Below are 20,432 nucleotides of genomic sequence, written 5' to 3'. Positions count from 1 at the left end.
TTTTCTTGTTTTAAGATATCCTGCATCTTTTAAGAAAGATGTATTATAGAAGCTTCTGTTGTATAAAAACTGAACAGAAACTATAATCCTCAATACTATATTAAATGTTTTATATGTTGTTTCTGAACCTGATCATTTAGTAAATCTTCTGTACATTTTCAGACTTATTTGTGCCATGAAATCATCAACATTCTTCTTCTTCTGTTACAGAGACAGCAGAAAATGTCAAGTTAATTATGTTCTCTTTCAAATATCCAGCTCTGATGAAATGCACAAATTCTGCATCTTTTAGACTTTAATCAGTTTAGATACGGGCCCTAAAAAATAACTGTTACGCCGTAGCAATAAGCCTTGTCATAACTAGGAACACATGTAACCTGGTTGGTCACAGAGATACAATTCAACTCTGCCACAGTGTGGTGAAAATAGAGTATTACATAAAAACAACCGTCTGGTTTTATTACCACTGCCCCCCTCTGGAAAAACTTTGTTATAGTTATCCAATATAACAAAGTACTGAAACACTATAATTAACAACATCCTTTAATTAAATGTGCACTGTATTTATTGATTAAACACAGCTGAAGAGTAGTTTACAATTGAGACGGGGGAAACTTCAGACCATAACATGGAAAGTTGTGCGTGTTTAAAGTTAATAACAGTTGCATCACTGACAAAGATGTAGGCTCACTACTGAGCTGTACGTAACAGAATGTCCTGCAGTGGACTGTCCTGATCAATAACGGCTTCCGATTTCAGATCTTCCCTGGGAAACTTCCATTCTCTATCTGCTCGTCCCATCTGGCAACCTGTGGGAGATATTAGAGAAAACATTAGCCCTATCTGACAACATGCTAATGTTCAAGCAGCAGCAGAACTCTGGCTTTATACAGCAACAGTGGGTTTTTTTATGTCAATCCTGAGAATATAGCACCAACAGAGGTTTGAGATTTCCTGGTTTTGGGAACACTATATGTATCAAAATAGTCTCACAGATGTTGCAACAATATTCTTAAGTCAAAAACAGGTTTGGTTACTACCTTATCTGAGCCTTCTAATGCAACAGACGTGAGAACATTTTCTGTCTTGGCTACATAAGCTGATCTTGTCTATCCAGCGCTATCAACTACAAGTGTGTGCATGAAAATATTCCCAACAAAACTATCATAACCGTTATCCTATAACTTACCCAGCTCATAGGACAGAGGCTCTTGTAGACCCTCTGGTACCAATCACAGGGAGCCACATCCTGGTCTTTGGCTGACAGGGCCTTATTGCACCTGTGGAAGTCTGGGGCAAAAAAACAAAAAAAAGGGTTCCAAGTTACCCATCTGACACATTGTTCACACTAAAAACAGGATTCAAAAAAAGCCTCTGAGATCAAAGGACAGTCACTAAAAGCATGGAAATGTGTCTAACAGAACAAACTCATCTTGGTTTAATTCATTTTATTAACAAGATGTTCAAGATACTAATTTTAATAACAGGATGTTCATGCTTCAATGTGAGGTGGGAAGTAATAATCCCACCCCTATTGTGAAGCTGTTCATAACACCTTTTATTATAACTCAATTATAACCTTGCAAGGTTAAAAGAAAATTAAAAGCCAATTACATTTTTCCTGATTAGTAAGAGCACAAACACAGATACAATGTCATACATTTTTTTTCTATCATTTTCTTAATTGCAGTAAATGCAATTGGCCAATACTTTCACTGCAAAGTTAAAAGGAAAAATGTATTATGGTGTTTCAAATTGTTTGATTAATTAGCAATGGATTTGAATCATAAATAATGCTTCTAGTTGTCTACATTAAATATTTGCAGGAGTACTTAAAATACGTTTAATATATATATACTTAAATACTACCAATGTCAAGTGGAGGTCATATTTAAATGTCACATAATATGTTGTGAATAATATTAATTAATAATATAGTTTTAATGAAAAATTAACTATCATCACGGATGTTGCAGAGGTGCACAGCTGTAAGCATATTGACGGGAGGAGGAGGATTTTAAAGGGTAATCCCAACACACTGGTCCCTGTCCTCACCCAGGTAGTTCTGAAAACAGTTGCGGGTCTGGTTGGTGTTTGGGAACCGGGCGTCAAAGGGAGCCGTCCTGTAGTTCTTGATCTTCTCCTCGATGGTGTCAGACATCTTCTTGAGCTTCAGTCACAAGTCTATAGGATGCTAAAACAAAAGCACAGGGTGGATTAACTCTCAGCAGGTTTAGGAAACACGTTAGATGAAGACAGTAACCACAGTGTCACCTCAGTACGAGGCTCAATGTTAGCTGGCTAAGCTAAGCTAAATATAGCGCTGTGATCCCAGTGACATTTAGGTTAGCTTCGCTTTCAACAACGTAATGCTAGTTTGTTTATCATATCTAAGGATGACTATCTAACCTCTGATAAGAACACATAGCTTTTAAGAAACACGTTAGCATAATGTGCATAGCTCGACACAGTGTTGTCAGCTGGCCAATGCTAGCTGTTAGCTCGCTGCTAACATGTTAATATAACTGGACATTGTTAGCTAGCTAGCTAGCTAACACGTTTGAGAACGGCTGGTTGCTCCAATAGTCTTGGTGGTTCATAAGAGCAGACAGCATGATGAATATAAATATAAAGGTTGTAAAGAGCACGCAAAGTTTAAGAGTTACCGACAGCTAACCTTGGGACGTTTCTTGATGTGTCCTCGGTGCGCTCCGGAAACGTACCCTCTGTCGACGACGCGCAAAGGATGCTGGGATATCGGCTTATTGGAATGCCTGACCAGTCATCTAACTTTAGTTTTCAGGGTCCTAATATCTGTTTTATCGATTTTAATTGAGTTAAAACCACCACAAGAATGATCAGTGGTCTGACTTACTTAATGCAGCACACACAAAATACCAATAACAGTGAGATGTAAGAGATAAGATAATCCTTTATTAGTCCCGCAGCGGGGACATTTGCAGGATTACAGCAGCATAGAGTAAAGTGCACACAAGAGACATAGTAAAAGAAAGACAAGATAAAAATAAAAAATGAAATAAAAAAACAAGTATTATAAATAAGCAATAAGAAACAGTAAAAAAAAAAAAAACAATAACTGAAATATTATATTTACAGACAGAAAAACTATTATAACTATTATTGCACTATTATTGCACAGTGTATTGTATTGCACAGGTTTTTATTGTCATGTGTCATGTGGTCTGCTGGGAGCAGAGTTGGTTGTGCAACCTGACAGCAGTTGGAAGGAAGGACCTGCGGTACCTCTCCTTCACACACCGGGGGTGAAGCAGCCGGTGGCTGAAGGAGCTGTACAGAGCTGCCAGGGTGTCCCGCATGGGGTGAGAGGTGTTGTTCATCAGGGATGATAGCTTGGCCATCATCCTCCTGTCTCCCACCACCTCCACCGTATCCAGTGGACACCCCAGCACACTGCTGGCCTTCCTGACAAGCTTGTTCAGTCTCTTCTTGTCAGCTGCTGAGATGCTGCTGCTCCAGCAGACCACTGCATAAAAAATGGCTGATGCCACCACAGAGTTGAAAAAGGTCGTCAGGAGTGCTCCCTGCACTCCAAAGGACCTCAGTCTCCTCAGCAGATAGAGTCTGCTCTGACCCTTTTTATACAGTGCGTTTGAATGATTAGTCCAGTCCAGTTTATTGTTCAAGTGAACACCCAGGTACTTATAAGATTGCACAATCTCAATGTCCTGTCCCTGGATGTTCACTGGTTCCGGAGGACAGTGTTTACCCCATAATGTTGCCTTATTGATATTGCCTATGGATATTTCACACCTCAGCAGTTAGATTGATCTGCTCAATACTGCAATATGTTGGTGGTTGTAGGAGAATCAATATTGACATTTTCATTTTAGTAGTTGTTTATGGTTTACTGTTTTGAAACAAATACATTAGGTTATGAATGCAAAGATGACCTCACCCTTTAAAAGCAGTTAAAATCAGCTTAAACCAATATATATAAAATCAGGTTAAACCAATATATATAAAATATATAAAATCAGCTTAAACCAATATATCACCCATCACTTTTAGTATGAAATAGGCTTGTAGATTTGGAAGGTGGCGGACAAATTTGAGTACTGAATTTTAGTTTAGTACAATTCTTTTCCACAGAGGACTCCAGCTCTTGTCATTTAGCAAATTGAGTTGCTTGCAGTAAATCAAAACATTTTGAAGTGTAAAATATCAAAATATGAATCGCAACGTTTCAAAAAAACATATCCTATTCTCTGCTACCCATCTATATTTTCAGTGTGTTCCACTCTCATACTGTTGCCAAATATATTCGAATACAAGTCAAAGTCTAAGTCTTTTTTTGATTTTCTAAAGGGAAGTAATCAGATTCAAGTCAAAGTAATTTACGAAGTCCCCTCAGGGTAGGCCACAAGAAACTACATGTTTTATGATGTAACTTACATTACTGTCTTAATGTTAAATTCCTTTGATTGAACATTGCTTTTAAATGAATGAGAACATCACTCACTCAGATTCTCAAGGAGGCCGATTACAGTTAAACCTAATTCATTGTGTTGTACTAATGTTACAGCCACTATATATGGTGTCCACATTTAACTTGAAGTAATCTATTCTCTTCTCCCTCAATGACACTTTGAAATAGTGGAGGAGCCTTTCAAATGGGACAAGAAGATGTTGACCTGTATTGCCAACGTATTCGGTTTGGAGATGCAGATTTCAGCGGATCTATCCACTGAATTGGGACACAGTGACAGTCCCCTTTCTCTTTTCTTCACCATCTTCCTGTCGAAGAAGAGGTCAAAGATCACAGGTGTCTCTCTCGCTCCCTCTAGCTTCCTGTCTCGCTGTATGTTTTTTTCTCTCATCCTCTTTTCAGCAAAACTTCCAACTGGGCCCTCTGTGTGTTTTGTTATGCATCATGATATCTTTTCTAATCATAAAAATCACAAAGTAGTACCTTATTTTAATGGCCACATTCTTGAGAATCTGTTTTGGCATTAAGACCCTGTTTGATGTAATTAAACTTTATTAGGATTAAAGAGTGACACCATATTTGTGTTTAATCCAGACAGACCAAAAGATAAATTACTAGATTGCTTTGTGGTGTATAATGCAGTGTATAGTAATCCAATGCAGTAATCCCAACAAATGCCTCAAAGGCTCATATCTGTGTGTGTAAATTCACCGCTCTCTACCAATTTCTGCCTCTCTCTCTCACTCAGTCAGGATATAGGTGTTGTCCAGTCCAGAGGAAGGAAATTCTGTCACTTAGAACAATGGGCCTGTTTCTCTATCTATAGACCCAGAGAGCCTGAGAGCCAGAGGGAGAGAGGGAGCAGACCGTGTACATTTAGAGAGAAAAATAAAAGAAATAGGTATTTTAGTATTAGGAAGTAGCAATGTTTATGTAGATGTGTGATAGGTTAACGCATTTTGAAAATGGAATTTCAACACGGGGAAAAGGGAACATACAAGGTTATTAGATTACTTTGAGCTGCGTATTTTCATTTTGGTGGCAAAGGTTCATCCTAAGACACTATAGAAGGATCAGAAGTAACAGCGGGTAAGTGCATTCAAAATCTAACAACTAAAAGCGTTTTTGTTTCTTTCTTCTAGGATTTGGATTTTATGGTTTTCAAAATTTTCCACAGCACAATCTAGGACAGTATGCTCAGTAAAAACTGCCATCTTTTGTGTCCAGAACGATAACAGCAGATTTTAGGTGTGGACACATGTCAAGACATGACAAATAGTCTTGTCAGAAATTACACTTGAAAAGGTGGTAGTTTTCCAGAGGGATACAATGGTTTTGTTCAGGCCTCTGAATTCCACCATGAGATGAAAACATTCATGGTTGATCCTTAATTTTAATGTAATCTACATAGAAGTAATGCTGAGAATACTGGGAAGAGAGACGGTGACCTTTGGAGCGGGTATTTCCCTGTCAGTGCGACAGCTGGATCTGACGCCTTCTAAAGATGCTTCCTGTTTGATAATGGGAAATTCACCCAGTGATTTTCAGGGGCTGATTGTTGTGCTCTTGGTTCATTTCTTTCTTGTTGTTTTCAGCATGTTGACAACCTGCTGTAGGTATCCTGTTGATATTTTTTGATAGTGACATCATGCCATTGTTTTATTGTTTCAATCCCGGCATTGCTGACAGACATTCCTCCCTACAGTGTGGAGGTAGATTAAATAGATAAGGGGAAACGTGACATTTACAGTATCTTGACATTATTATTATTATTGTCAATGTTTTTTATTATTTACTGGCAGATTTTTGTGATCAAAAATGCCAGATTTGTTCTGACTGTCTGCATTATTTTCTCTTTCACTCTGTCAGATGGAGGGGTCTGGCAGTCCTCGCTTCAGAAAGCTCCATTTCCCAGTGGGTCTGTGGATCAACTCGCCAAGGAAACACTTTGCCAAGCTCGGGGGTCGCTGGCCCAGCGCTATCTCTGTCAAGTCAGTCTGAAGTTTTGCTAAATTCACATTTTTATCTCCTGTGTTATGCAACTTTTTTGCCAGTTATTGTTTAGTAAGAATTCAATGCCTGATTGTTAAATTAACAGTTTATGTATTGATGTCATCTTATCTTACTTCCGCTGTGATTAGTATCCCCTCGATCCTGTATCCCTTCCCTGTTTTATTTTAGTCCTTGTTGTTTGTCCATGTTTAGTCCATCATAATTCACAGCTGACTTGCCCCTTCCTTTCTCCTTCCTCTCTCCTCCATCTGTCTTCCCCTCCTCTGTTGTTCTCAGATCGACCACCAGCTCTGACGCAACCTCCCTCCACGAGGCCCCCTCTGCTCCTTCCTCTTCCCTTTCTAACTCCACCCCCTCGCTGGCTTCCCCTACCCCATCCCCATCTCCTTCCCCAGCCTTCCTCAGGCCCCGGCCCGCTGGGCCCCAGTCCCGCACTAAGCGCCTTTCCCATCTCTTCCTGCGAGGGCGCTCTAACAGTGACCGGGACCGGGGGTGGGGGAGAGGGAGAGAGAGGTTTGGGCTCATTCAGCTGCCCCGTCCTCCCACCACTACTTGCCCCCTGCCTCTTCCTCTGCCCCGGGCCTGATCAAGATCTATGGGGATGCCCTTTCCAGTGGGGCCAACTATCGCTCGCTGCTGGCCAACATCCACTCTACAGCCAGACAGCTCATCGCCCAGGTCATCACCCGGTACACTGAGAGGGAGAGGGAGGAGACAGATGACGCAGGTATGAGAGGGAAATTTTCTCTCATGTGGACCTCTGCTGCGACTCATTACTTGGAATTGTTTGCTCAAATATTTTGAACCAATAGGGAATGACTTAATATAAACATAAACAGTGGTGTTATGGAAAAATAATTACCCCCCTCTCCTCCTCCCTTCCTCCATTACCTTCTAGTTCTCCAGAAATACAGCCCAGAGGACTTCCTGTTGTGTGATGTCATTGGAAAGCCCATCCAGCAGCCAGATGGAGCTATCAAATGGGACACAGAGTGCCGGAGAAGCGTTGCCCCATGGGAATGTCCCTTGTTGTTAGTGGACATGTGGCGGCCTAAGGAGGGATTCGAGCGGCGCTTTGAAATCCAAAGAAAGGACGACTATGAGAGAGAAGAGAGGGAGAAGGAGACGGAGCGTGAGAGGGAGGGAGAAAACTATCAAGGTTCGTTTGAGACTCAATTGGCAGCTCTCGTTATTCATGACACTTGGTCGGACTGACCGTTTATCTGAACGTCTGGGCAACAGGTGTGCGCTGGCGGCGGAGCAGGATGTCATCAGGGGGTGGAGCAGAGGAGAGCGAGCGAGGTCACCGTGGAAGAAACTCAGAGCTCAGGAGGAGCATCAGTGACATGAACCTGAGTCTGCGGCGTCGCCAAGGCAACCATGTCAGCAATGACCCACGTGGCCCTGGCAACCGGCCTAACAACAATGGAGGAGTGCAGGACAGGAAGAACATTGTCAGCATGATCAACCCACAGCAAGGAGAGGTAAAGAGGACGATGTTGTGAGTAAAAAACTGAATTACTGAAATTGTGTGTGTGGCGTTTTAACCATCATGTCTAAACCTTTTTCAGATTAGAGCCTCAAAAGTTGAAGCAAAAGTTGGATGGACGAACCAGCCTGTGGAGGACGAGAAGGATTACTCCAGCTGTGACCTGGAAGTGATGTCACAAAGTTTGATCCTTCCACCCACGGATCGGCCCTACTTCCTGTTGCTGCAGGGTTACGATCAGAGCAAGGCGAGACACGCTGACAGATGATATCTCACACAAACACTCAAAAACACCACCCACACACACGGACGCTATGTAAACACAGGCGGACACACACACACACAGACATTTATGTGGTATACTTTATATAAGGGTCATACATACTGATGTGCACAGATGCAAACTAATAGGTGTTTTTTGTGGAGGACTTGTGCAGACGTACACGCGTGCACACACCCTGCACATGACATCATACCTGCATGTCCGTAATCGCCACATACCATCAGGGTTTCCATCCCTCTACAAGCCGTTCCCATTCAGCATCCCGCACAAAACACTCTCAGAGCAGCACAGTGCCTCAACAATGTATCAAACGAAGTAAAACCCCTCTGTGTACATCCCTCCATCTCACACAATGACCTCACACAGGTCTCCATTGAAGCAAACTGTGACACACTTCATACCTTATCAGCAGCCTTCTGTTAAACTAAAGATCTCTGAGATGAAAGATTGATAAAAACCATAGCACTTAAGAGATAACAGACAACAGACCTCCCTGACTTAGTTCTGCTCTCCACTGTGTGTTTTGTTTAGGATTTTGTTTTGTACATCATGACGGGTCATACGCATGTTTTTGGAAGAAAGCCCACAATGAGGGAGAGAGAGAAGGATAGAGAGAGGGAGAGGAAGGGGAAGAGGCCTCTGAAGGTGGACACGTTCCTCTCTGCTCCTGACCTCTTGGCCAGACACTTGTTGGTCAGGAGAGACTCAGCTGTTCCCGACACGCCCACCAGACAAGGTACTGACAGTCACTAACACATATCATACATACATCCATTGGTGTGATGGCTGTCTACCTCAATCTGATTTTATTTTATCGTAGCTCTGATGCGACCCTTCAGAGGAGGTGCAGTCACACACAACGGAGTTGCCATTTACAGGGAGACAGTCCTAAAGCCTGGGGATGTGATTGGTTTGGGGAACCACTTCCTCTTCCTATATCGTGACCCACGCGTGACTCCAGCTCCACCGCTGGCGTTGACCCTGCCATGGCAGACTGATGCCTCCACCACCTGCTGCCCATCAGGGTTAGTGGACAGACAGGAGGCTCTGAGGCAGTACCTGGGATCTACAGAGGCAGTTCTGAAGTTTCATCCCCGTCACGCAGATGCTTTGTTACAGGTGAGACAGGACGATAAAGAAGCTTTTACTTACTATCCAGTTATCTGGTATAAAAAATGGCCATGCTGACATATGTTTTGTTTATCTCTTACCATCCCTTAGGAGATAATCTCCAAAAATTCATCCCCAGACTCTGGAGGTGGGCCTTTAGCTCCTGCTTATCTCCTGTCAATCATGATGGATCATGCCTCCAAACACTTGGACCCTGCTCTCACACCACAGATATTACTCAAGTCAGCCAATCATATAAAAGAAATTGTCTGGGTAAGTAAACGAAACAACAGCTCAATATCAAAAATAACATGTGGGTGCCTTGGTGGCCTGGGAGTTATGGTGAGAACCATTAACCGCAATGAAAACAGCCATGGACCTGCTGCATGTCATTTCCCATCTATGCTTTGAGCTAAATGATAACTTTGGCTTGCTAACATGCTCAGAATGACAACGCTAACATGCTGATGTTAAGCAGATATAATGTTTTTCATTTTCACCATCGGAGTTTAACGTGTTCTAACTTTTGCTAATTAATACTAAACACAAAGCACAACTTAGGCTGATGGGAAAGACAAAAGTTCTGCAGGTTTTTGGTCCTAAACTCAAGTATTGGACAAATTATAATTTTGACCTGACGATGGTGCGAGATTAAAGGTCAGGTATATACCAAAATGATTACAAATCAACCTAATGGGGAAATAAATGTCTTGAACAAATTTCTCTGGAATTCATCCAGTAGTTGTGGAGACAATTCACTAAAAGACAGAAAAGTCAACCTGCTGGTGGTGCCGGTGGAAAAGTGAGGAGATCTGCAAAGTCAGTAGGGTTCATCTTCTGGGAAACAGGAATGTCACTCCATCCAATAGTTCAGATATTTCAGCAGTGAACCGGTTGACATTGCCATCCATAGAGCCATGCCAACTAAACTGTCATCCTTTGTTTTGGGATAGTATTGCTTGACAATATTGCCAAGTCCTTAATTAAACCTGCTTGTCAGAAAAACATCAGGTAGGCAGATTGAGATTGCCACATTCAGTAAGACAGAAGAACCAGCAGACAGATATGTTCCCTTCATTGGGCCTGTTCTTCGTGGACGGAAGCGAGGATGAGCTGATGTCACCGCCCTCCTGCTGGAAAATGTGCTGTAATTGTCCTGGCTGCAGGGCGAGACTCTGCTCCCCCTTCTCCCCCTTCTCCACCCCCACACTTACACGAGATGTCTCTCCTCTCTTCTGTCTCCAACTCTCTTTACAGGATAACATTAAGGAATTTGGGGATAAGCATCCCACGCAAAAGTAAGAACATTTTTGTTCGACGTCATGTTTCCTCTGTTTAGAGATCTCCTGCTGAGTGATTCATGATACATTTGTGCTTGTGATGTTATGTCTTTGGTAAATTTTTGTGGTATGATGAAAGCATTGTAACACGCTGATGTTGAAAATGGGCTCAAATATAGTTTAGTAATAATAACTCAGGTCTATTTTTACTCACAGTATGGTGTGTTTATCTTTTAAGCATAAGCACTAAAATACTGACGGGAAAGTGTTCACAACTATTTAAAGGCTAACATAACTTTGGCATTATGTTAATATGTCCAGTTCCACAGAGCAAGAAGGTGAGATAAGCACGCCGAATGTCCAGAAACTGTCCTCTGACCTTCGACCCCTAATGTTCTGGATGTCAAATGCCACAGAGCTCCTTAACTTCTTCCAGGTCAAAGTTGAAGCCATGGAGAAAGAATGGGAGTTCGAAGGTGAGATGGATTTGAAAACAATGGAAATTACTGATTCAAGTTAAAAAATAACCTTTAGAAGCTACAACCGTTTAATCAAATAAAATAGAAATAAAGTAGGCACAAAATCTTTAACTCCTCTTACTGATTGTGTCTTTAAAGCCCCAGGGGACCCAGTTTTGACAGCTGACATGGACACCTGCTCAGAAGCTCTGGCACAGCTGGATGACGTCATTATGCACACCTTCCAACAGTGTGTGTATCACCTCACCAAGGTAAAGTATAAAAATATATTTTTTCAATGGGCGCTATACTGTTTTAGCAGTTTATATACAAAAAAAATTAAACGCACTTTACTGTCTTATGTGTGACTCAATGAATGCCTTTGAATACCACTGCCACTTAAACTTCACAGAGAGACAGCAACATGTCTTTCTGAAGACTTAACACATATTTCTTGGTTTTCCAAGATGTTTCTGAAGCTGTCTCACCACCCACTATTTATTTAAATTTTTTCCAGCTGTGAGCAGCTCCTCAATTCTGTTTGTTCTTTGAGTCCTGGGGGAATAGTGTGCAGCAACAGCACGCTTGAAAATTGGCTGTATTTAGTAAACATACAGTTCAACTTCAGTGTACTTCATATTATCACTTTCCCAGTGTAAACACAATACATACTAAAAAACTGCTTAGACCTAGTGTGTAGTATGGATTTGAGACTTGCCTCTTAGTTCAGTGTGTTAGCTTGCTAACACTTGCTAACTAGACACACAGTGGGCCTGGGGGTGATGGGAGGTCATAAATTCTGCAGGTATTAGGTCATGAACATCAAATAAGACATTTGACCTGATTATATCGCTAGAAAAAAAAAGTAAGGGGCGACACCAAAGTTATTAGAATCCATCCAGAGGGGGACATGATTATCTGCACCAAATGTCATGAAAATCCATCCAATAGTAGATCCACAAATGTCAACCTCATGGTGTAGCTGGAGGATATGTAAGAGGATCACCAACGTCAGTAGGATCTATCCTCTATGGACCATGAATGTCTGTTCAAGGTTTAATGGCAGTCCATCTAATATTTGTTAAAATATTTCAATGTGGACCAAAATGGTGGACTGACCAACAGTCAGAAAAAAGAGATTACTCTCCAGCGTCCTCTCTATCATCTTCATCTTAATCTATCCCAACTCAATCTGCCCCCCCCCCATCAATCCATCATTCTAACAATACATCTTTTTTCTTAAATACATTTTCTGAACAATTTAACTCAAGTTTCTCTCCTTTCTGTCCACAAAGACCCTGTACTCACTCCTTCCAGCTCTCCTGGACTCCAACCCGTTCTCCACGGAAGAGAAGGAGAAGGATGGAGCTCAGAGTGCAGAGGGGGAGGAGAAAGAAGGAGGGGAGGGAGAGGTGGACGACGTGTCCACCTTACCGACCAAAGTAGCCGGGCTTGTTGAGGTGTACCGCTGTTCTCTGATGCTGTCGCGGGAGGCGTGTTTGTCCCCGCCGCTCACCTCCCAAACCTTCGGCTACCTCTTCTTCTTCACCAACACCTCCCTGCTCAATACTTTACTGGAGAGAGGTGAGAGGGCAGAGGAACGTTTAACCTTTGCTTTGACAGCCGGACCAGTTAATGTTAAAATGTAACAGTAACACAAGTAGAGAAGAGTCAAGTTAATTATATTAATAAGTAATGCCAGTTATACAGCAATATCTTGTTTTGAACAATAAGCTACTGGTCATACCAGACCAAGGAAGGTTGTAGCAGCTAAACCCTGTTGTGTGTTAAATTGAGCAATGGTCTTCTATTGTTTATGAATTCAACTTTTCATTTGTAAAAGGGGGAAGGTGTTATTCTTTCCTTTCAAATGTTAGATAGTGTCGCTTTAAAGGTCTTTAATTTTTTCTTTTCATAACAGAGTTGTGTCTTTCTGTTCTCTCTCTCTAGATGGACTGTTTTCGTGGTCCAGAGCGGTCCAGATCCGTACAAACTTGGACATTGTTCTGGACTGGCTACAGGGGGCGGGTTTAGGAGACATAGCCTCTGAGTTCATGAAGAAACTGTCGGTCACAGTCAACTTTTTGTGTATTCCCAAGACTCGACTTATCCAGGTAACACAGCTAGATGTGGAAAAAAAGCTTCTCAGCTAAAGGTTATTAATTATTAATATTGATTGACCATCACCCTCTTGTCTTCAAGTCATCCTGGACCAGTCTACAGGAGGACCATGTCTTATTAAGCCCTTCCCAGTTGCACCACCTGCTCACCCATTACAAGCTGGGACCAACCAGAGCCCCACCAGCAGCCTGGGCTCCTCTGCCAGGCACAGAGCTGAGTGGAGGTGATTCATATATAAAGAAAACTAACAAAGGTAAGAATCCAACCAGGGAAACTATCTATTTAATCATTGTTTATTGTCCTCTGTCATCTTTAAGACATCTTTGAGAGCTTCTTGGACCACCCTCCTCTAATCCTGCCAAATGAAACGCCACGCCTTGACCTCTCCCAGCCAATCCCAAGCCCCGAGCTCCAAAAGGAAGTGACGCGTCTCCGCACCTTCTTGTGGGGACTCGACCAAGATGAGCTCCCCGCCAATCAGAGGACTCGGCTTTGAAGAAGCCCATATTTGTCTCTCTTTGGATGTCTCAGAAGTGAAAAATAAAAATCAACAGAAACAACACACACTAAATAAGAAATGCAAACTGGACATGTTTTAATGCGTTTTGTTGCCTGGTTGTTGTTTTTTCATGACATTTCCATATCAAGTCATTTATCCATTTAGATATTTTCAAGTAAAAGAAATGTATTGGCTTTGATATGTCTTAATAGATTTAATTTTAAAGCAGGGAGTAAAACAGCATGTCTGTTGGACCATGCAGTGTTATGCTTTACACATGACTGCTTTACTTGGCTCCCATGTATGTTTTTGAACTACTTGTTTTTAATAAAACGCTGAATTCTAGTCTAAAAGACCTACAGTTTCCGTGTGATCTTTGACAAGCTTGTTTCCCACAGCAGGGCCCCTTGGGTTTGGCACTCATCTCAACCTCAACACCAGAGGAATATTCCACAAGGTGGCGATGCAGGACTCATTCCCCTTTGACGTGAAGTGATGAGTCTGCAGGTAGAGTTGCTTGACTAAGGAGGCAATCATACAACTAAATTAAAGTCTGCTCCAAAGGCTAGCGCTCATTTCCTGTAATCAGGGTAGCAGTTTACGAAGGGGCCATATCTCAAGCAAGTAAATGAGACTGTGACGACCACACACAAAGGTTACCTTAACCAAGGTGAGGTCAAAGCTGGGGGCTTAAGAGCAGGGCAGATATTCATTTTCCTTTGTTGGTGTGACACACACAAGTGGTTCGATTAGTAGGGTTTCCTATTTCATTATTGTGGTACAATCCCCTGGCTCTATTAAACAAGTCCAGGTCATTAAGCATATATTAGCATGAGGCTGTCATGAGCAGACAGCAGACAGGTGATATCATCTACATGAGTGAGTAACAGCTGAACATGAACTGTCACATTTTGGTAATATCCAGTCAATTTCTCTGTCTAGTCAGCCAGACCTTCTTGGAAAACATTCATGGCTGTCTTTGTTTTGAGAGTGAAGCTCTCTGACGTCTCCAAGAGACTTATCATGCTCTTTCTTTGGCGCCTGACCAAATAGCTTCCTTTCTTCCGGTCAGCCCCTCAGATTAATTCCTTTACTGTAAAAAGCTAAAAATCCCGTGAGAGACCCCCTGCTTACATCACTGCTGTTGCCTCCGGTTCTGTCTCCCCAATTTCTTACTGTGCTGACATCAAAAACACCCCACTGAGAAAGACCGGTTATAGATTATGAATCATCAGAGGAGCCTCCCTGTGGTTTACGTTTATCAATTAAGTGATTGTAATCAGTCTCATTTGAAATTCAATGTGGTGTATGAGTGAGAGTGAGACTTTGTTTGTGCGCTAATTTCAACTTTCCAGTAATGTCAAACAGATGTAGTGTGCAGAGTTATAATTAACCACAGATGGGGTACAGGCTGGTATAGGTCCGGGCTGATTGTGTGACATTACAGTAGTCTGTGATACAATATGGTGACCAATGTCTGAGAACTATTGTGTAACATATCAGGTTTCGTAAGCATGTGACACACACACACTTTCCTGTGATCCCAATCACTGACACAGACAAAATGTCATACACACTTTCCCCCAGAATTGCGTAGTCATACACACACAAACAATCCTCTTTCTCTGTCTCCTTCACTACACACACACACACACACACACACACACACTGAGAAGACTTCTTTACCCAGGTGCAGAGTCCCACACCTGTTGTAGCAGCTCTCTGTAATTAGCTCAACACAATTATCATTGGTGGATGGAGGGGAGTGGAGGGTGAAGACAATGGGGCAGTCATTCTCTCCCTATCATCTCCTTCTTTCTCCCCGCTGCCGAGTAATGAAAGATTCTTCCCTTCTTCAAAGAGACGGAGTTTCCTACAAAACAGCTGAGTCAGAGGAGAAAAGAGAGAAGGATGAAAAGAAAAGGAGAACAGTAGGGAGGCGAGCGCGGTAATGCGATGCTGCTGGTGTGAGGCCCAGTGGACCACAGTGATTGTGTTCATTGTTGTTACACACAGGAGTCATTTTCAGGAACCAGAAAAGGGCCCATGGCTCTCACACTTTACACTAACAGCTACAACCTGGGACCGGCCTCAGTGTCTATTTGTGATCTGGTAACACTTTACCTGAGCCCTGCGTCATCCTAAAGCCCAAAGTATATGGAGGTTTTTCAAGTCCTACGTCAGGGGAAAGGCCAGAATACCATGACTGTAGGGCCACTGATGGAGGTTGTGACATGTTTTATCAGGAAATCAGGGAGGAAATTGTGAAGCCAAAGACGTCATCATTACCAAATATTACAGAATCAGGTCTCTAATACCAGTAGGGACCTTCTTTATGGGGGGCAATATTTCTTTTACGAGTCTGGCTAATATAATATAATCTAAATTTCTCATTTTGGGTCTTAGTTAGAAAATATTATGATAATATATGAGTCAGCTTCAGTCTGAAACAAAGAGAGAGTGGAACAATGTGCATGGCTCCGGGCTAAGTCCGGTGTTTAGGCCAAGAAGGAAACAAGGAAGCAAGGGAATCTCTGTCAAGTCACAGACAGACAAAAAGACAGACTGGGGGTGTAGGAATCTGCGACTGTGAGAGGTTTGAGACGAGTGGTGAGCAGGTCAGAGGGTTACCGAGAGGGAAATCAGTCAGACGCAGACAAACTGTTGCTGAGGTTGGAGATGAGGAGACTCCTGGACTCAAACGGACAGCGGGGCCTCAGTAAGATGACTAAAAGGCCGAGAGAAAAGCCTCGGTCCGCCTCAAGGGACAGATCTGTTTTCCTGGTTACGTCACCAGAACGTGAAATGCACACATAAACACACACATTTTTCTTCTTCCTTGGTGCACACATGCATGCCCCTTCACACAAATACACACAGGCACACGAAGGGATATAAAAGAACCCCTGTGAGGTCAAATCCACCGTGCTGAGGCTGTCCACTGTTAGCAGGACTGGCCAGCTAAGCCTCACAGTCTCACTGGCAGCTACAACCACCACCACCACCACCAACCGCCGTACCCTGCCTTGCCCTGCCCTGCCCTGCTCCGGCCTCCTCTCCACTGGCGGCTGTCTGTCCTGGGCTGCTGCTGCTGCTGGTTCTCCGGGGCAGCAGAGCGTTAATGTGTGTGCTTTTCAATTTGGGACAGAGCCAGTTCCACCAATTTGGGACTGATGGTCTTTTCCTCTTTTCCAAAAATGTACTCATCTACCTTTTTCCCTCCTTTCCTCATCTTTCCTCCCGTTTTCCTGCCTCTCTCTCTTTCTCTGCCGTTCTCGCTCAGTATGTTTCTCTCGGGCCGGGGGGCCTGTGGGTAGGGGCCTTATTCCATCAGCCTGGGGCTTCTGTCAGAGGCTTGTTCCATTTTGCGTCATGGTGTTGACTGAGCGGACCCCACACTTAACTCCCATAGAGCTATGGGGTTGGGCGGCAGGGCAGCCGGCGCGGGGCTAACGCGGCCCGTGTTCAGCGTGGTAATCTGATGGCCGTGTTTATTTTATGCTGCTCTCCTTTGATGGAGCAGAAAAAGTCTTTGGGCTTTTTGTTTCAGCACTTTCACTGCCAGGTCAGAGGTGCTCGCCGTGGTTACGCTCAGGAAGAATAATATTTGCCCTTATATTCGCTCCAAACAGGCTTTTTTCCATATTAGTGTCAGGGATACTCTCTGGGTTTCTGCCTTCCACTGATTCGGCACATTGGAGGTGAAGGGTGGTGGGGGGACCGCACCTCAGATGAATCGCTCCCTGGAGGATAATGAGGGTGTTCCATAGGTCGTCCCGGAGGCCTGTTCCTATACCCCTGAGTGAACCCCCGTCACACTTAGCCGCGGACCTGAGAGACAGCCCTCCAGCCGTATACATAAGTCCCAGTAGTGACGGAAAACACACACATAAACACATGAAAACACTCTCCCTCCTGCTTAGCTGCCCCGGGCTCCACCTCAGCTGTCAGTCGTCCAAACCTCCCAGGGGTTCTCTTTAATGGAGTTACCAAAAAAACAGAGTTACCTCTCCTCGTCTGCCTGAGCCATTCACGGCCTCACCTCAAAACTCACACACCCACCTATCTGCCTTGTGTCAGCTGTTTTCAGATGGGTCGAAAAGCCAGCGAACCGCAAAAAGTCGTTATGTGAGGTTTTGACCTAAACGTACGAGAGAGAAGCAGAGCTGTCCACGTTCACTGGATTGAATTCTGACCCCAATTTGTTCTGTACGACCACACCATGAAGTTCAAATAAAGTCTCATGTATTGCCCCTCGCAATGTTCTGCACTTACTGTATCTCTGTATTTACAATGTTGATCTGACCTGGGAACGAGTTCCCAGAGTGGCGACTTACAGGACTTGCTTTGTCATGCATGAATGCTCTTTACTTTTGAAGATTAATCAGAACGTAACTTTTGAGAGAAGAAGCCCAGACTGTGGCCGGAATATTATTTATCCATCTCAATTTTTGTTATTGGAATTGGCCAAGGTCTATGCTGTGATCATGATATTAAAGAAATGAATCACTGTCACACAAGATAAGACACCCTAGGGAGTTTTATATGGATAATGTTTCATTTCCTTCTGGGTTGTTCATTATTTATGATCTGAGCACAGAAAGGACTGGGTTAAGGCCAGATAGGAACAATAAGCACACATGCACACACACACACTGGCATGCATGAACAGAAACTAGATCCCCATCAACCTGCCTCTACAATCTCTTATCTTTCCATTGGAGATGAATAGAAACCAATGTGCAGGAAGGACTGTTTACACTTCCTGCCCTCTTCTGCATATCCCATAATCCACCTTTCTGTTGTAACACTTTAGACATGTTTCTGGCCTCCCCTGTGACTGTGAGGTATGTGCTTACTCACAGATGAAGGAGCCTACACTCTGATGTAATGCAGGGGAAACAGGGAAACGAGAAGGGGGGGCTTACTCGGTGGTAGGTAATCCAATCCCTCCTGGTGCAATCTAGCAGCTCAAAACAATTACCAGCCGGCTGCCCCCAAATCAGCACCACCAGTCAGACAATAAGGATGTGGCCTTTGCTTGTTAGTAGACGCTGATGTAAATTCAGATTTAATGGCTCACTACAGAGGGGAAGCTAATCTGGATCAGGGTTTGGCAATGCTGTATTTCAAACTAAGCTTGAAAGCCTCTGCAGATGGTGCCATGTGGGAGACAGTAGAAAAGCCAGGGTCAGTGAGTCATAAAGAGGTGCTGTCAGTCAAACACAAATATTCACCAGCCAGAAATCTGTCTGTGAGGTGTGCGTGTGTGTGTGTGTCCTCTTCTTCCAACTCTCTGTCACCCAATCAGGGGCTGATTAAAGGGGTTCACCTTTCCTGTGACATGCCTCTATCTACGTCCTTCCTCCTGTCCCACATCGCTGTCGTCCAATGGGTGATAGTCTGTTTTAAGTCTCGCTATCTCCGTTCAGTCATTCTCTTCCATTGCATCATTTTATTTTTTCTTCGCCGGTCATTGGCCATTTTCTCCATGACCGTCCCACCTATCTCTCTCCAGTCATCCCACCCCATCCCATTCCTTTCTCTCTTCATGTGTCACCATCTCATCCTCGTCATCACTCTCGGCTTCCAAGGATAGCCTCTGCCCCTGTGTTTATTGTCTTAGGGTCAAACCTAGACCTACGTCTGTCCAGGCATACTGTTCCATCCCCTCCCGTCCCACTCTTTGTCGTCATCCCTTTCTTTTCTCCCCAGTGATTGTACATGCTCCTGTTGTTTCTGGGCTTTCAGTCCAGTCTGCTGCATGGAATTTCCTTCTTATCGTTCAGAGGGCCATTCCTTGCATTCCTGGCATGCTTCCCGGCACTACTGGGGGTCCAGGCAAGAAGCGAGGGCGTCTGTAATACAAGGCAGACGCTGAGGCCAACTGACACCATTCATACATCCAGCGGTGACCTTCTGATGAGAATGGACAGTGTGATTGATGAACAGAGAGAGGATGAGGAGCCAGATAGAAAAGGGAGGGGAAACATAAAAAGACAGTGGCGTCTGGGGCATGATGGTAATGTGTGTGAACTCGGTGCCAAAAATAGAATATTCTGGATAGCTTTCATTTTTAAGTCCTTGAATCACAGACTGTTATTGATAAAAGAAAACATGTAAGGCATTCAAACATCTCCCGACAGAGCAGTTTCTGGCTAATTGGAAACAGCAGGGGGTCAAAGTGCACATAAACATTGGGAATAAGAATAGAGGGATTAGAATAACTTTCATGTCATTCCTCTTAGTCACAGCCCTGCAAGGATAAAGGTGGTTCTCTAACTGCACACTAAACAAAGCTTTTTGTGAGTTCCCACAATGAACAAAGGTCAATAAAATAAAACTGGAGAGACGTCGGGGCTGTGACAGGCATGCAGATGTACAAGTTAAAGATGGCCGTCAGACCTGTCAGCTCGAGATAATGATAATGGTGGTTACCAAGAATGCACGCAAACACATTACTTGCTATCTTGCTATCGCTATTCCTGAGATAAGATGGTATGTCCAAGAAGGATGAGGGATAGATAGTTCTCAGTTTATAAAAACATTTACAGTAAATGTTTTCTTTCCACATGAGAATGCAAAAAAAGGAAACTGCAACACAACAACAACTGCAGAAACTTCAATCTAAAAAAGGAAGACAGTGTATCTTCTGTGCCGTGTTTGCACCGCTTTGAGTCAAAGTCACTTCAAACCAAAGTTGACATTTCA

General features: G+C 43.3%; 2 protein-coding genes across 2 annotated transcripts; one reads left to right on the top strand and one right to left on the bottom strand.

The window, feature by feature from the left end:
• Positions 1-527: 527 nt before the first annotated feature.
• On the bottom strand, positions 528-2,771 carry LOC129109587 (cytochrome c oxidase subunit 6B1). Its single transcript, XM_054621690.1, has 4 exons — positions 2,678-2,771; positions 2,056-2,194; positions 1,190-1,290; positions 528-809 (listed from the first exon to the last, which is right to left on the bottom strand). Exons 2-4 carry the CDS (start codon positions 2,159-2,161, stop codon positions 756-758), a joined length of 261 nt encoding a protein of 86 aa, XP_054477665.1. The 5' UTR covers positions 2,162-2,194; positions 2,678-2,771; the 3' UTR covers positions 528-755.
• Positions 2,772-5,295: 2,524 nt separating this feature from the next.
• On the top strand, positions 5,296-14,069 carry rasip1 (Ras interacting protein 1). Its single transcript, XM_054621586.1, is given in 17 exon segments — positions 5,296-5,557; positions 6,338-6,459; positions 6,758-6,969; positions 6,972-7,208; positions 7,380-7,640; positions 7,724-7,965; positions 8,053-8,217; positions 8,785-8,989; positions 9,074-9,372; positions 9,475-9,636; positions 10,621-10,661; positions 10,965-11,119; positions 11,261-11,373; positions 12,397-12,685; positions 13,052-13,215; positions 13,304-13,445; positions 13,540-14,069. Coding segments are annotated over 16 exon segments (2,988 nt in total). The 5' UTR covers positions 5,296-5,557; the 3' UTR covers positions 13,719-14,069.
• The last annotated feature ends 6,363 nt before the right edge of the window (positions 14,070-20,432 follow it).

Source organism: Anoplopoma fimbria, chromosome 20 (genome assembly GCF_027596085.1).
Source record: "Anoplopoma fimbria isolate UVic2021 breed Golden Eagle Sablefish chromosome 20, Afim_UVic_2022, whole genome shotgun sequence".
NCBI lineage: Eukaryota > Metazoa > Chordata > Actinopteri > Perciformes > Anoplopomatidae > Anoplopoma > Anoplopoma fimbria.
Note: the sequence above shows the minus strand (reverse complement) of the source record. Positions and strands in the feature narration are given on the sequence as shown.

Bases quoted from the DNA above. Each gene is read 5' to 3' on its own strand.
- LOC129109587 (XM_054621690.1), bottom strand. From the start codon at position 2,161: ATGTCTGACACCATCGAGGAGAAGATCAAGAACTACAGGACGGCTCCC. The intron at 1,291-2,055 runs GTGAGGACAGGG...TTTTTGCCCCAG, and splicing joins CTGTTTTCAGAACTACCTGG to ACTTCCACAGGTGCAATAAG. The intron at 810-1,189 runs GTAAGTTATAGG...TATCTCCCACAG, and splicing joins GCCTCTGTCCTATGAGCTGG to GTTGCCAGATGGGACGAGCA.